Source organism: Sus scrofa, chromosome 6 (genome assembly GCF_054392235.1).
Source record: "Sus scrofa isolate SSC_HxYL_T2T_F1_AM1 chromosome 6, Sscrofa_HxYL_maternal_Yorkshire_Landrace_v2.0, whole genome shotgun sequence".
Classification (NCBI taxonomy): Eukaryota; Metazoa; Chordata; class Mammalia; order Artiodactyla; family Suidae; genus Sus; species Sus scrofa.
This window is the reverse complement of record NC_139388.1, coordinates 57,034,842-57,050,860: the sequence shown is the minus strand read 5'-3', so window position 1 is coordinate 57,050,860 and position 16,019 is coordinate 57,034,842. Positions and strand designations below refer to the sequence as shown.

The 16,019-nt window shown below is 45.6% G+C and overlaps 1 protein-coding gene across 24 annotated transcripts in view; it reads right to left on the bottom strand.

Annotated features, from left to right (window-relative positions):
* Positions 1–16,019, bottom strand: part of SAE1 (SUMO1 activating enzyme subunit 1) — a 68,578-nt gene that overhangs the window by 32,734 nt on the left and 19,825 nt on the right. For 19 of the 24 annotated variants that reach the window (XR_014806430.1, XR_014806419.1, XR_014806420.1 and 16 more), the window contains 4 exons: positions 15,212–15,385; positions 12,647–12,789; positions 10,796–10,895; positions 406–511 (listed from right to left, as the gene is read on the bottom strand). Coding sequence is in view for 5 of the 24 variants with exons in the window: in XM_003127243.5 (XP_003127291.1) it covers positions 406–511; positions 10,796–10,895; positions 12,647–12,789; positions 15,212–15,385 (523 nt within the window). In the remaining 19 variants the exon portion in view is untranslated. Of the gene's footprint in view, positions 1–405; positions 2,395–7,925; positions 8,004–8,115; positions 10,092–10,342; positions 10,896–12,646; positions 12,790–15,211; positions 15,386–16,019 lie in introns of those variants that run through there. The other 5 variants (XR_014806437.1, XR_014806432.1, XM_013998531.3 and 2 more) reach the window with 3 other exon arrangements.

The window sequence follows — 16,019 nt, the reverse complement described above, 5'->3', positions numbered from 1 at the left end:
AACACTGAGAAGGCAATCAATACCTAGCTAACACCTGCAACGATGGTGAGACAGGTGAAAAGACCTTTCAGGAGAGGAAAGCTGGTTCTGAGGCCCAGGAAGAACTCACAAAAAGGAAATGTGGTGATGAAAGGAGCTTGATTTTTGACACTGTTACCTCAGGCTCAACTTTAGAGGGCAGTTCATCTCAACAAATAATTACAAAAACAAAAACCATTAAGAAACCAGTGCTTAATGACAGGCCTCAACTCCCTCCATTCACTCTGTTCTTAGGTGGCTGCTGAGAACCAGCTAAGGAGGAACTCGACTCAGGGCAAACCTCAAGAAACATTTTGGACTCTGCAGCCACATCTGCAGAAATCAAAGCACAAAGCGCCACCGGGAACCTCTGCTGCGAGGCCTCACCTTGAAGGAGAAAGTAATCCGAGGTCGTGCGCTTCAGAGCTGCCTTTGCTTTGTCACTGCTCCAGTCCACTTCCAGCGCTTCTTTGACGGAACAGAAGACCACCTTCTGTTGAAAAAAAAAAAGACAAAACTGCTCAGAGATAAACTACATTGGCTCTGAATCACAAGGCAGTAGCTCCTCATCATTTCTAGGAGAAATGTCATTATACAAGGTTTGCTGTTCATTAGAAGCAGCTGAGGCCACTCAAATCCAATAACTGTTTATTGAGCACTTACTGTGTGTTCCTCTGGGTACCGGGGACACAGTAATCAATGACGTGTACTCCCTGCACGCAAGGAAGACAGCAAGTCTAAAGACCTACTTCCATTCCGGCTCTTTCCTTAACTCTGGCAGTATTTCCACTGCTAAAGTGCCTGCACCAGTGACCAAGAATACGTGTCTAAAGATTTTCAATAAAACATTTTATTAGTAAACAAATAACAACACTAATAAATACCAGCAAGAAGAACAAGCAAAGGGGATGGAACGAAAGCTCCAGGCTATGAAAATGATTTCCCTTTGCAAGAGCCCTGTGGTAGGAGGAAATATGGTTGAAACCGAAATCAAATTTCTTTTTAATATGCCATGATATATTTATATTTTTAAATATAAACAACTAAATATGAATAAAGGACTGACTTTCCTTTCCCTTTCCTAAACAACTAAGTTCAAAAGCCACTTGCTGGGACTGAAGAAGGGCAGGGAAAGAGTGCGTGTATGGAGAAGCTGGGGGGCCGGCTGGAGTGGACAGTGCAGGCCAGGGGAAGAAGGGCATCCCCAGAGGTCAGGATGGGGGACTGATTACATCCATGCGGTTAATGCAACAAGAAAAGACAATGAGAATCTGGGGAGCCAGGTTTCTCAACGGCAGAGAAGAGAATGAGAAATATGGAATGGGGGAGTTCCCGTAGTGGCTCGGTGTTAACGAACCCGACTAGTAACCATGAAGTTTCAGGTTCGATCCCTGGCCTCACTCAATGGGTTAAGGATCCGGTGTTGCCGTGAGCTGTTGTATAGGCCACAGACGTGGCTCGGGTCCCGAGTTGTTGTGTAGCCAGAATGAGCTACACTGGGAAGGCTGCTGCCCCACTCTTGTCTCACCTCTGGCTCTGCTCCACAATAGAGGGGACCTTGCACTTGACTTTGCAAAAGGCTTTGCCCATCCTTCCCCACCAAAACATCCATGCCTCAGGCGTACACATGCAGACACTTTGACAACGCCTGCACTCCAGGGACAGACCAGGGAAGAAACTCGGAAAAGCCTGGGAAGTAAGTCTGAGGTTATCTGGGCAGAAGATGCCAAGGGTCCGAGGTATCCAGAATGTGGTCGAGAACTAGGGGGAAGGCTAAGGGATCCAGACAGGCACATTTCCTTAATCCCATGGAATCCTTACCCTGTAAGGGGAATGACTGGAAGAAGGCCAGAGTGGGACCTTCTAGAGCACTCAGGCCAAGGATAGAGGCCCTTTTCCCTCCCCAACTTTAAGGGTAGAACTACCCTGGTCCTGCCACTAACTTGTGACCTTGGGCAAATTAATTTACCTCTCTTGGGCCTGCCTGTGGAGAAGTTTCCTGGTATCTGAGGAGGAGGCTCCCAGTGGCCTCATCTTTAATGTGTACCAGCCTTCCTGCCACAGGTGACAGAACCAGAGGTGGGCATGTGACCCAAGCTAGACCAATCAGATTCTTTTCTCCCAAGAATTGAGTATATGAAAGTTGGAAATGGAGACATTCATGGCAGAGCTAAAGCTCAAATTCCTACTGCCTTTGAGGCGCCCCAGCTTTACCCTTCTCAGATCACAGTAGTTAATGCTGCTTGTGCTACTCCAGCCTGCCTCCAATTAATGTCCCCTTTTTTGCTTTATTTATTTATTGTCTTTTCTAGGGCTGCACGTGCAGTATATGGAGGTTCCCAGGCTAGGGGTCTAATCAGAGCTGTGGCCGCCGGCCTACACCACAGCAACAGGGGATCCGAGCCACATCTGCAACCTACACCACAGCTCACGGCAGCGCCGGATCCTTAACCCACTGAGCGAGGCCAGGGATCAAACCTGCAATTTCGTGGTTCCTAGTCGGATTCATTAACCATTGAGCCACAACAGGAACTCCAATGTCCCCTTTTTTGGTTCAAACTACACAAAATCTACTATCATGGCTCATAACAATTAAAAATCAAACAAAATTAAGCTGCCTAATCTGTAGCAGAAGAGATGCAAAAGGTGGTGGTGCTGGCCTTGCCCAAAGCACTGGCCCTGAGTTTCTAAGAGGAAAAGCGAGCCTGCAGTGCTTCCAGGGAATGCAGAGCCTTCCAGGTGAAGCAGCCAGCAGTGTCCGCCGGGGAGCAGTGCCCACCATGACCTGAACAGGCGTCACCCACCCTGCCCCACTTCTCTGTGCCTTAGGCTCCCTCTGGCCGGAACGCCTAACCTGCTCCCCTCCACTGCCCAGTTTCTTCTCTGACAATTCTGAGCCTTGAGGATTTCAATTTGAAAGTCTAGGTAAGACTAATAACAAGCTCTCTTACACCATTAACTGTTTCCCTTCTGCAAATGGCTATCAGCTTCCACAGGCAGGGACCACCGTGAAAAGCACAGCACTGAATAGACTAGATTTTCAATAAATACCCAAGAGCTGACAGGATCCACCTGCTTTTCATTTACCAAAAAGCCCAACAATAAACAGAAAAGATGAATTCTCCACACAGTCTATCAGCTATCAAATTAAGGGTCTGTGCTGAGCCATTCAGAATGGTGGGAAACTGCGATAACCTCTGTGCAAAAGGAAACTGGCTCAATAGATCACGGTGAGGCAAAAAAAGGAAGACCTACAGACAGCCATTGAAAATCATGTTCTCCAGTTGTACACCAACTATATTTCAATAAAAATAAATAAAGACAGCAGAATAGAGTCATGCTCTCCAAAGAAGACACAAAGACAAAAGGAGTGCTTTTGGAAAAATGTTGAGCAAAAAAGGGGAAAGACAGTGTGTCTCAAATATGTCACATACATTAGGTCATCATGACCAACATGCAGTAACATACATCAGCTAGTCCTCCAATTTCTTATGTACATGCATTAAAAAAAACACTGACAGGAATGTCAGTCACTACCAGGTAGGAGGGTTCACATTTTCTCAACTTCCCTATTTTCCACATTTGGGACTGAATCTATTTTATTTTTAAAGCAAGGCTGAACATCTACAATGAGTAATTTAATTCTGGATGTAAAGCTGAATGAAAATCAGAACTGAAACAACTTTCAAAACTATAGATTTCTAGGTCCAATTTCCAGACCTCCTCAGGGGAGACTATAGCCTTCAAAGAAGCATTCTAACAAGTGACAACCACGAGGAGTTCCTGTCGTGGCACAGTGGAAACGAATCCGACTAGGAACCATGAGGTTTTGGGTTCGATCCCTGGCCTCTCTCCGTGGGTTGAGCATCCGGCGTTGCCCTGAGTTGTGGTGTAGGTAGCAGAGGCAGCTCGTATCTGGAGTTGCTGTGGGCTGTGGTGTAGGCCAGCAGCTACAGCTCCAATTGGATCCCTAGCTTGGGAACCTTCATATGTGGCCCCAAAAAGAAAAAAAATTTAAAAATTTAAAAAAAGTCGACACCTAAAATTTGGAGTTCCCATCGTGGTGCAGTGGTTAACGAATCCCACTAGGAACCATGAGGTTGTGGATTCGATCCCTGGCCTTGCTTAGTGGGTTAAGGATCCGGCGTTGCCGTGAGCTGTGGTGTAGGTTGCAGATGCGGCTCGGATCCCTCATTGCTGTGGCTGTGGTGTAGGCCAGTGGCTGTGGTTCCAATTAGATCCCTAGGCTGGGAATTTCCATATGCTGCAGGAGTGGCCCTAGAAAAGGCAAAAGGATTAAAAAAAAAAAAAAGTGACAACCATGATCCCAGGCAGTTTTCACACTCAGCAGAGCAGCAAAAGAGCCTGAACTTACCAATGGTGTTGTGACATACTGCTGGGTTTGGAATGTAAATTGATAAAACTACTTGAGCACTACTTCTCAGGGTCTGGTAAAGTTGAAGGTGTGCACATCCTAATTCTCCTGTACCCTAGAAATCACACGCTTACCCAAGGAGATTATCTACACACACACACACACAACCACTAACCGGAGCAAATTTGTAAGAGCAGCAACTTATATACCTAAACACCCATTAATAGGCGAACAAATAAATAGTAATGGTTTTCATACACCAAATACTCTGTGGTCAAAACAACAACTGTCCAACTGTCCTGGAGTGCTTGCTGTTCAAGAGAACATTCTATACATCTGTGCTTTGCAATAGGGATGCCACCAGCCAGTGTGGTTACTGAGCATTTGAAATGTGGTGAGGGAGACTGAAGAACAGTTTTTAATTTAAATTCCATTAATTTTAATGTAAATAGCCACATGTGGCCAGCAGCTATCATAATGGACAGCAAAGCCCCAGAACTACATACAAACATAGATGGCCTCACGAACCTAATGCTGCTCTTAAAAAGCATGTGGGGAGTTCCTGTCGTGGCTCAGTGATTAACGAATCCAAATAGGAACCATGAGGTTGCCTGTTCAATCTCTGGCCCGGCTCAGTGGGTTAAGGATCTGGCGTTGCCGTGAGCTGTGGTGTAGGTTGCAGACGCAGCTCGGATCCCGCGTTGCTGTGGCTCTGGCGTAGGCTGGTGGCTAGAGCTCCGATTTGACCCCTAGCCTGGCAACCTCCATATGCCGCAGGAGCGGCCCAAGAAAAGGCAAAAAGACAAAAATAAAAAAATTTAAAAAAGCATGTGGTAGCATACAAACAATACAAAGCCAATTTTGAAGAAGTTGAAAAGCGTACCAAACAATTCTCTATTGCTTGGAAATGCATATAAGAAAGAAGAAACGCATGGGAATGAGAACCACAACTGAGGACGGCAGTGACTTATGTCGGCGAGGAATGACCAAGGGGCCTCGATCACATCAGTAATGTTTTATGCTTTAAACCAGCTGGCAGGTGCATGGTGGTCAGCTATATGATTCTTATTTTATACCTATGATGTCACATTACAAGCTTTGTTCTACTGTTTAGATTTACAAACACATAATAAAACACCATGCCAGGGAGTTCCTGTTGTGGCTCAGCAGTAACAAATCTGACTGGTATCCATGAGGATGCAGGTTCAATCCCTGGCCTGGATCAGTGGGTTAAGGATCTGGCGTTGCCATGAGCTGTGGTGTAAGTTGCAGACAAGGCTCGGATCCTGCGCTGCTGTGGCTATGGTGTAGGCCAGCAGGTGCAGCTCCAATTTGACCCCTATTTGTGCTGTGATGCTGGAAAGGATCCCCTTTCCTCATCCGTAGAGCCCAGAAATTTCTCTCAGGTGAGACAAGGCATTACCACCGATGTGGGTACTACACCTTCCACAAATGCCCCATCTGTAAAACCTACTGTCAGCATCCCACCAAGTTCTCAGCATCTTGTTCCCTGCTCCGCCCTCTGCCTGCTCTTCTGACAAACCAAGTGATTCTGACAATTAGCAGAGTTTTGAACCTCTGTGGCCTGCAGGTTCTAGTCTAGGCAACCCAATGACTTACGTCTCAGTAGTCCCAGCCGAGTCTCTGTCTTCTTTAAAAGTCTGTTCCCTCAGCTCAGCTCAAATAACTTCAACTATGAGAACTAATGTTCTACAACATTAATCCATTTATTTGAACACAAAGAAAGTTAACTGAATAAATGCTTCTTAAAATGACAACATTCCTCCAGAGTTGTTATAGTAAGCTGCTGGAAAAGCCACAACTACACTGAACAAACAATTCCTGCACGTGACTGTGCCAGGCACGGGACGAGGAATACAGCAGGGAACAAAACTGCCTGGCCATGTGGCATTTAAACTCTAAAGGGAGAGAAATTCCTGTCGTGGCGCAGCAGAAATGAATCAGACTAGGAACCATGAGATTTCAGGGATTCGATCCCTGGCCTCGCTCAGTGGGTAAAGGATCCAGCATTGCTGTGAGCTGTGGTGCAGGTCGCAGATGCAGCTCAGATCTGGTGTTGCTGTGGCTGTGGTGTAGGCTGGCAGCTGTAGCTCCGATTCAACCCCTAGCCTGGGAACTTCCATATGCTGTGGGTGTGGCCCTAAAAAGCAAGAAAACAAAAAAACAACAAAAAAAAAAAACTCTAATGGGAGAGACCCTGACAAGTGAGCGGATGTTACAAACCAAGGTGCCACATTAAAGAGGAGGAAGTAAACTAGTCAGTCATCAGAATGCCTCTTTGAGGTGGAGGAGAGGGGAGAATGGGAGCCTTGTCAACAAATTGCTCAGAAAGGGAGAATCAAAATAATGAATCACTATACAACTGTGGAATCTGACAACCAATTCATGAAAAAAGAATGACCAGGGCCCAAATGAGTCAACCACTATTTCAGACACAGTGGTGAAGTAAAATCTGTATTTCTTAGCACGTCACACCCAAATCCTACTTTATGTTTAATCTTGAAAATGGTATCGTGGAGGGTAATCACCACCAGGCACCTACTTGCATCTGGCACCCCTAACAGTAAAGAAATATGAGCAGCTACATGGAAGCATGCTGACAGCCTGTCATCCTCAAAGTTTTCTGAAGGAGTTCCCCTGGAGGTTCAGTGGGTTAAGGATCCAGCAGCTGTGGCTGCTGTGGCTCAGGTTGTTGCTGTGGCATGGGTTTGATCCCTGGCTGGGGAACTTCTGCATGCAGTGGGTAAGGCCAAATAGATAAGTAAATAAAAGTTTTCTGGAATGATCCCAATTTTCATACTTTATCCCACCATCCTCATAAAACTTCACGTCATCCTAGAAACCCCTAGGGGACTCACCTTGCGAGCCCATAAAGCGTGCCTGTGCCCCTAGCTGCTGCCTCTGCTCTCTGCCCATCTAGTCCTCCTTACACAGCTGTGGATCTTGGGTGAGGCATTTAACTTCTCTTAGATTCAGTGTCTCCTGAAAAAGGAGCAAGAGGACGAATGTGCTTCCCTGGACCCAACACAGTGCCTTGCACAGAGCAGGCACTCTGCGACTCACAGGAACAGAAAGAGCTGGCTGTTCGGAGGGAGGGAAGCCAGAGTCGCTTTGTCCCGACGTCTGTGCTTTTTCTCGATCCTATTTCCTGTGACTGAACGTCAGTGCTGGCTTTGGTACTTGGCAAACCATTCTTCACATGCCAACTCTAACAACTCCTCCTCTGAGAAGCCTTTCTGGACACCTCCTCATCACAAACCACTGCAACCTCCTTTATCTAAACGATGTAAGAGTGCCAACATCAGGCCTGTGCCCAAGACCTATTTCTGATGAAATCTGTATCCTGGCTTCTCCTGGGCACCAAAGGAAGCAATGATAACCTATCACTGAGCGCCCATCTCTGGGCTGGGCACTTCCCCACTGCCCTATTGATCATGATGGCCCAGGTGCTAGAAAGGCCCAGCCAGTGTCTTCCTAGATGGTGTGAAAACCACAAGCTCTGTTTTTCCTCTTTGTTTTTTAAAGTTTCTAATTTAGGAGCACAATGTGTACCTTGAGGCGAAAGTGGCTTTACAACATTTGGTTGAACCTAAGGAAAAGGGGGGGGACCCTAACCAGAAGCCTTTCACAGGAAACAGGAAGTGGCTGCTTCCCCACCCCCATCCTGCACTCTGAACATAACCCCACCAGTTATTCTGTACAATTTAGGCAAAAGGGCAATATCTAAATCAAGGCATTTTTGAATTGGAGGAAAACTTCGAAATCAGGGAACAGTCACTGCGCAAATGGAGGAAACATGTCATGACAAGGTGGCAAAGCCATGGCCCAAACCCTGCTCACCCCAGGCCTTCGGCAGCATGGCAGCATTCTCGGTGAGGCCGCACAAAGGCAAGGTCTGGAATCCCAGGGATGCACTGAATGCCTTGCAACCTTAAGGGCTCGGGCTTGGAATTCAAGGCTGAATTGTCCAAGTGAAACAGCTGACTAACAATGTCAGCTGGGGAATATTTTGATACCTTCAAATTCGGCCCCGTGTAGGAAGAGGCTGCACAAAGAGCTCTGTGCCTGAAGAGCCCTAGGAATGGTACGCGAGTGGCTGCCAGGGCTGCCCACATTCTCCTCATAGCTAGAAAAAGTGGCTCCCGAAAGAGGTTTCCAGATCAGCCCCAGTGGGCACCATCAGAATTGACTCCCAGGAAACTTCCAGCTGTGAAGGGCTAACAAAGCTAGGGCTCTCCATTTGAATGTGAAAGACCTGCCTCAATCAGAGAAGGCCCTTAAGCCATAAAACCCTTCACACCAAGGCCAAGTGTCACACTTGTAAGAGGGTGTGATTTATAAATTGACAGCACCCACAAAGCTGCTTTTGTACTCCTCTGTTAGTTAACAATTTCTCTCCCCCACCAAACTCGCGGAGCTATTCAGATAAAGCTTTACTGGGCCTCTGAAAGAAAGAAAGAAAGGCAGGAAGGAAGAAAGGAAAGGACCCAAGTTTTGGCCAAAACACCAATGTTCACTCTGGATAATTACAATCTCGTGAATAGACACTAAAATTAGGGCTTAATAATTCCTCTGTTATCACACTCACAGCATCAAACTATTCCAGTACAAACATAAAGAGCAAGAAAAAGACAATCTCCAGTGCAGCCCTGCAGGAAACTCAGAGAGTTCCACTTTTGTGGTTTTCTGCAGTCTCTTTTGTGGTTTCTGCACTCTTAGAATCCCCCCTTTAGAGCAGTTTTAACTCGAGGCCCTGACCAGCTGTTTTTCTTTCTCAACGTTTCAATCTACAAAGCAAAGAGTAAATATGGGCTTGGTCATGTCTTTCCTCTCAGTTCAACAAAACCAATTCTGGCCACTTCATCTTGTTTTCCCCATCGCATAAGTTCCCCTCTCAGATCCCAACACAAGGCACAAAACCATCATCTGCTGATTCTCCTCCCACTCCACTTTCTAGAAAATGAATTACGGCACCAATTCTAGAAAAATATACCCTTGATAACACTTGTCAACACTGAGATCTTTCTTCTTAAAAGGTTATTTGGTGGGGGAAAAAAACCTTTATTTTAAAAAAGCAATTAAGCAATTCAAGTTTAAACTGTCTCCCAGCTTACTTAGAACCTTACTAAATTGTCTATCAATATGAAAAGAAAAACATTTTTCTTTAAGAGTAATAGTCTCGGTGTTCCCGTCGTGTCACAGCAGAAACAAATCCAACTAGGAACCACGAGGTGGTGGGTTCCACCCCTGGCCTCACTCAGTGGGTTAAGGGTCCGGCATTGCCGTGAATTGTTGTGTAGGTCATAGGTGCAGCTGGGACCCCGTGTTGCAGTGGCTCTGGCGTAGGCCAGCGGCTACAGCTCCAATTAGACCCCTAGCCTGGGAACCTCCATATGCTGAGGGTGCGGCCCTGAAAAGACAAAAAAAAAAAAAAAAAAAAGTTTGGGGGAGTTTCTATTGTGGCTCAGCAGAAAACGAATCTGGGAGTTCCTGTCGTGGCGCAGTGGTTAACGAATCCGACTAGGAACCATGAGGTCGCAGATTCGGTCCCTGCCCTTGCTCAGTGGGTTAACGATCCGGCGTTGCCGTGAGCTGTGGTGTAGGTTGCAGACGCGGCTCGGATCCCGAGTTGCTGTGGCTCTGGTGTAGGCCGGTGGCTACAGCTCCGATTCAACCCCTAGCCTGGGAACCTCCATATGCCGCGGAAGCGGCCCAAGAGAGATAGCAACAACAACAACAAAAGACAAAAGACAAAAGACAAAAGACAAAAAAAAAAAAAAAACGAATCTGACTAGTATCCATGAGGATGTAGGTTTAACCCTGGGCTCACTCAGTGAGTTAAGGATCTGGCATTGCCGTGAGCTGAGGTGCAGGTCACAGACAAGGCTCATATCCCAAGCTGCTGTGGCTGTGGTGTAGGCTGGCGGCTACAGCTCAGATTCTACCACTAGCCTGGAACCTCCACATGCCTCAGGAGCATCCCTAGAAAAAAAAAAGCTGGGGACAGGAGTTCCCTGGTGGCCTAGCAGTTACGCAGTCAGTGTTGTCACTTCTGTGGTACAAGTCACTGCTATGGCAAGGTTCGATCCCTGGCCAGGGAACTTGTGCATGGCAGGAGGGCAGACCACCTCCCTCCAAGTCTACATTTCTGATTCTCTGGCATCACTAGGTCCACACTCCCCCAAGGCTACAGCTGGCTGGTGCTAAGTGCAGTTGCCCCCCTTTAAATGGGGCAAGTGTTGGCCCTGTCTGTCCAGACTCCTCCCTTCAGGACAACATGCATGCTTCCCTTGCTGGCAATAGTTATGGCCTGTCCCCTCCAAGGCCACAGGACTTCTGAACCTTGACACAGCACCCTCCCTGACCACCCCCAACCCATACCTTTTTGACCATGGTTGTCTCAGATGAATCAAGTTTGGCTCTCTTGGTATCAGGTCCATCTTCTACTCCTTGACTAACTTTGGCAACTTTGGTTTTCTCCCTAGAGGGTGACAAGGGGAGGGGATCAAGTTCTAGCCTACTAATCAGGCCATTAGAACAAAAAGAATATCACCAGCTCACTGAGCAGGATGATATTTAAGAGCAAAAGGTCGTATAGATCTGGGTTCACATCCCAGCCTGGCCACTGATTACCTGATGTGGCACTTAGCCACTCTGTGGGAGTAACAACCCTTGCAGGATTATTGAAAGAGAAATAACACACTTAGCACACTGCCCAGCACATAGTAAGTTCTCAGTAAACTTTGTAGACATTCTACTTGAATCCTGTGCTAGAGAGCTGAACTTAATCCCTTCCCCTGCCATAAGGAGCGTACATTAAAATCACCTGGCCTTCTTCCCCTACTGACTTGCTTTTTTGTCTTTTGTCTTTTTAGGGCTGCACCCTCGGCATATGGAGGTTCCCAGGCTGGGGTCCAATCAGAGCTGTAGCTGCCACCTAAGCCACAGCCACAGCCACACCAGACCCAAGCTGCATCTTCGACCTACACCACAGCTCACGGCAACGCTGGATCCTTAACCCACGGAGCAAGGGCAGGGATTGAACTCACGTCCTCATGGATACTAGTCGGGTTCATCAACCACTGAGCCACAACGGGAACTCCTACTATGACTTCTTTATCCATTTATAATGTGCACAAAGAACTAGGTTTTCTTAAAGCCATAAAACATTAGTTACGAGAGACTTTGAATGTTTGGCCTTCCCCCATCTCAATTTCAGAGGCAAGAAACTTGTAGACCAGAGAAATTTCAGTGACTTATCTGAGACTCTGAATCCAAGAAAGCAGTTCTTGACTCTTAGTGGAGGCTTCACCTACCTCACAGGGCCTCTCTTCACCTCGCATCAGCAAGGTGGGTGGTCAAAAGTTACAAACCCCAAACAACTCATGTACTTTAACAACGCTGGTGTCATCTGCCATCTTTCATCTAGAAGCTACGAGTTCAAAACTGCAGGTCCCCTCATGAGAATCACCACGGTCTGCAACCTCAACGTTTAGAGAGGAGATCTGTTTGCTCCACCAGAGCAGTTTCTGGACCCTGGAGCTTTCCCAAGGTGGACTATGGTACAACATACCTCCAGAGCCACCCATCTAACTATTTAATACTCACTTTACTATCGCTCACCCTGAACACAGCAAACCCGAGCTGGGGAACGAATGTTTACAATCCAAACACGTCTCCCCTAGACAGACTGTGGCTTTACCACCACAAGGCCAGACTGATCAGATAACATACCCCTGTGGTGTGCTTTCCTCATGCTCTAGAAAAGGCAGGGCCATGTCTCTTGCAATTTGAACATACAATCCACGTATTCAGTAAGCTGGTAATGAACTGGTTTTCCAAAATGCTAAATGTTATAGCAATCTACTTTGCTTAAATGGCTCATTTCTGATCAGTAAATAAGACTACATTTTGAAGAGTTCCCATTGTGGTTCAGTGGTTAACGAACCTGACTAGTAACTGTGAGGTTGCAGGTTCCATCCCTGGACTCGCTCAGTGGATTAAGGATCCAGCGTTGCGGTGAGCTGTGGTATAGGTCGCAGATGCAGTTCGGATCCCGCGTAGCTGTGGCTGTGGTGTAAGCCAGTGGCTACAGCTCCTATCAGGCCTCTAGCCTAGGAACCTCCATATGCCTCGGGTGCAGCCCTAAAAAGCAAAAAAAAAAAAAAACAAAAAAACAAAAAAACTACATTTTGAAAATGCTATGTTCTCTCCTCCTCTCCCCAAACTTACTCCACAAATTCATGCTCTCCAAGATTGGCAAATGTGTATCCGTGGTAGCCAAAAACATCTCCTGTGAAGAATTTGATGCTGTTTTTGTGACAGATCTGGTCAACTTTAACTATGACATCCCTGGAGCAGCAAGTTAGACAAACCTGCAGAAAGAAAGAAAGCAGCTGGGTGTGAATTGTGCAGACTGTGAATCACTGCCCCTGATGTCTAAATAAATCTTAATGAACAGTCTCTCTGGGCATCGGGCATGTCTAAAAAGCAGTTTCAAACTGGTACAACAGGTTCTTCGGATGCTATGAAGACAAAAGAAATGTTTCAGTGTACAGAAAACGTAAATTATGAGACCGTCACTTTACCTTCTGCAACCAGAACGAGACGTGTTTAGCAGGAGAGTGAAAGGCATTCCATGAACTTGCTCCCCTAATTCATGAACATATATAAACCACACTTCATAGTTTTCATGAAAAGACAATAGTAATATAACTTAGAGTGAATTATTTCTAACTTACTAAACCTATTAAAATTGGAATAAGCTATAGGGAGAAGCAAAACTAGTTTCTGAAATTCACCTAAAGGTCATGTTTAAATACAAGGGCATTTTTCCTTCCTTCTTTTGATAGATATGTTAAGATAAAGAAGATAAACAAGTCCTATTGAGATTATTTTTCCAGTTTTCGATGTGAAACTTTATCTGAATTTAAGGACAAAAGAAAAGGTTACAGACCAAGTGACCTCCCATTCAGACCTAGACAATGAGCTGGTGATTCACTCAGTGGAATTATCAAAGTGGCTCTGACACCTCTAGGTTGTTTTCCAGTAAATGGAGGTATTGGAAACAGCTAAGTTTTAAGGCACAGAACATCGGTCTCTTCTGGGGAGAAGCTTTGTGATCAGGGCCAAGAAGACACCTTCTAAATTGCACATGTTTTCTTCTGAACACTGAAAGCTGGAAAATCACAAAATGATATTTTCATTTGATAAACCCCTTTGCTCTTGTCTGGTAGCCTGAATACTGAAATAACGCTTACAGAGAAATATGAACCTCTGCTGCCATTCAAAGGGTGCAGGCACCCGAGGAAAAAATCAAAGAGATAAGACAGCGGCAGTTGAACATACAACCAACTGACCAAATGAAGCCCTGAAGTCAAAAGCGAGTGTTAAAACCTCAAGGACCGGTCAAATGTGGCTCAAACACAAGGACGTCACACTTGCCCCGTGAACACGTGTGATACAAGCCAACAAACCCCTGGTTTGGTTCCAACTAAGCTTTCAAGGGACACCTAGAGTACACCAAATGTGGTTATTATGGATAAAGACATGAAGAGAGGACTTAGGTCCAAATGGAAAATATTCCAGTACCTGAACTTACAAAATAGAATGATTTTTTTAAAAAGGGACAAATGCACAGATGATCACCATTCCAAGCCCACATTTGAACAGATGCACATATGAAATGTAACAGTGTGAAAAACAAACTACCAAACCCAGATTTCACTCTTTCATGTAATGGGCCTTTCATTTAAAAAAAACAAGTAGGTCATGTGCGACTACTTCATGGTTATCCAACATTTGTGAAGCTTTTCCAGGGTACAGGGAACCACGTCTGAAAGGTCACAGATACTGAACAGAACTTAACTTCTCCTTTCACCTCTGCAAAGATTTGGCAGTGAAATCAAATGAGGTTGGACATGGCTCATTTGGCTTATGACTATAGTGATTTTGTCTAGTTATCCATGGCAACATGGTCAAAGTGGCTGCGTGAGCGAGACATAGACAGACCAAGATCAGGTGTGCTCTTTTTAAAGACAAAACACAAGCTGTAGTTTGATATTTCTAACACACACAAAAAAATGACTCTGCTGCAAGAAATTAATCACCAACTTGTTAAGCTTTCAGGAGAAAACATTTGCAATAAAATGTATAGAAGCTACATGCAAAGATTCTGGATAGAAGACAAAACACCAATGACGAAACCTGGTCTTGGGGAAAATATGCCCAAAGGAGAAACCAAAAGATAGCAACTCAGGAGTTCTGGTCGTGGTGCAGCGGAAACGAATCCGACTAGGAACCATGGGGTTTCAGGTTCGATCCCTGGCCTCACTCAGTGGGTTAAGGATCCAGCGTTGCCGTGAGCTGTGGCGTAGGTTGCAGACAGGGCTCAGATCTGGCATTGCTATGGCTGGGTGTAGGTCGGCAGCTGTAGCTCCGATGAGACCCCTAGCCTGGGAACCTCCATATGCCGCGGGTGCGGCCCTAAAAAGACAAAAGACAAAAAAAAGATAGCAACTCACAAGCAACTACAGCTGATTCAACAGACTGGATCTACCTACCAATACACTCAATATACTAAGGCAACACACTAATAAAGCATACACACTAAGGCAATGTAAGACTTCCATCTGTAAGGCAACAGACTAAAACTAAAGAACAGAACAGCTTATAAATCTACTTGGGAAAACACTCAGATCTGAAATTCTAATGCTCCAGTGTACCTAGTATATATGCCACTAATGCTTTAATTTGCTGAATTCCCACCGCAGATTTTACATTCCCTATGAAACTTACAGCATCGAACTGAGTGAAAAATGACTCGGGTTTGTTTTCTATATTCTCAGTGTCCACCTTCACATCCACCATGGGGTTGAGATTCTGTGCTCGCTCCAAAGAGGCTTCAGCCCTGTTTCGGCCAACAGACCCAGTTCGGATCAGGAACTGAGCTCCAGGGTCTTCTGGTGATACCTAGAAATATATATATATATATATATATATATTTTAATACCTAAATTTAGGGGGAAAACAAATGGATTTTTCCATTTTGAAGGATAACTAAAGTATCTACCATTTAATTGTATTACTACTATTCCTATAGGAATTTGCCCAATGCAGAGTTCCTATACTCTCTCCTTCTGAGATTTTAAAACATATTTAACGGAGTTCCCATTGTGGCTCAGCGGTAACAAACCCCACCAGTATCCATGAGGATGTGGTTGATCCCTGGCCTCACTCAGGGGTTAAGGATCCGGCATTGCCATGAGCTGTGGTGTAGGTCACAGACACAGCTCGGATCTGGCATTGCTATGGCTGTGGTGTAGGCCAGCAGCTGCAGCTCTGGTTTGACCCCTGTCCTGGGAACCTCCACAAGCTATAGGTGTGGACCTAAAAAGATAAAAAATAAATAAAACAAAGTAAAATAAAATAGATATTTAACTTTTCTTTTGGCCTCACCCATGGCATGTGTAATTTCCCAGGCCAGGGATCAAACCTGCACCACAGCAGTGACCCAAGCCACTGCAGTGAGGACAATGGATCCTTAACTCCAGGAGCCACAAGAGAACTCTCAAAAACTTTTTTTTTTTTTAAACTGGGCATTCAC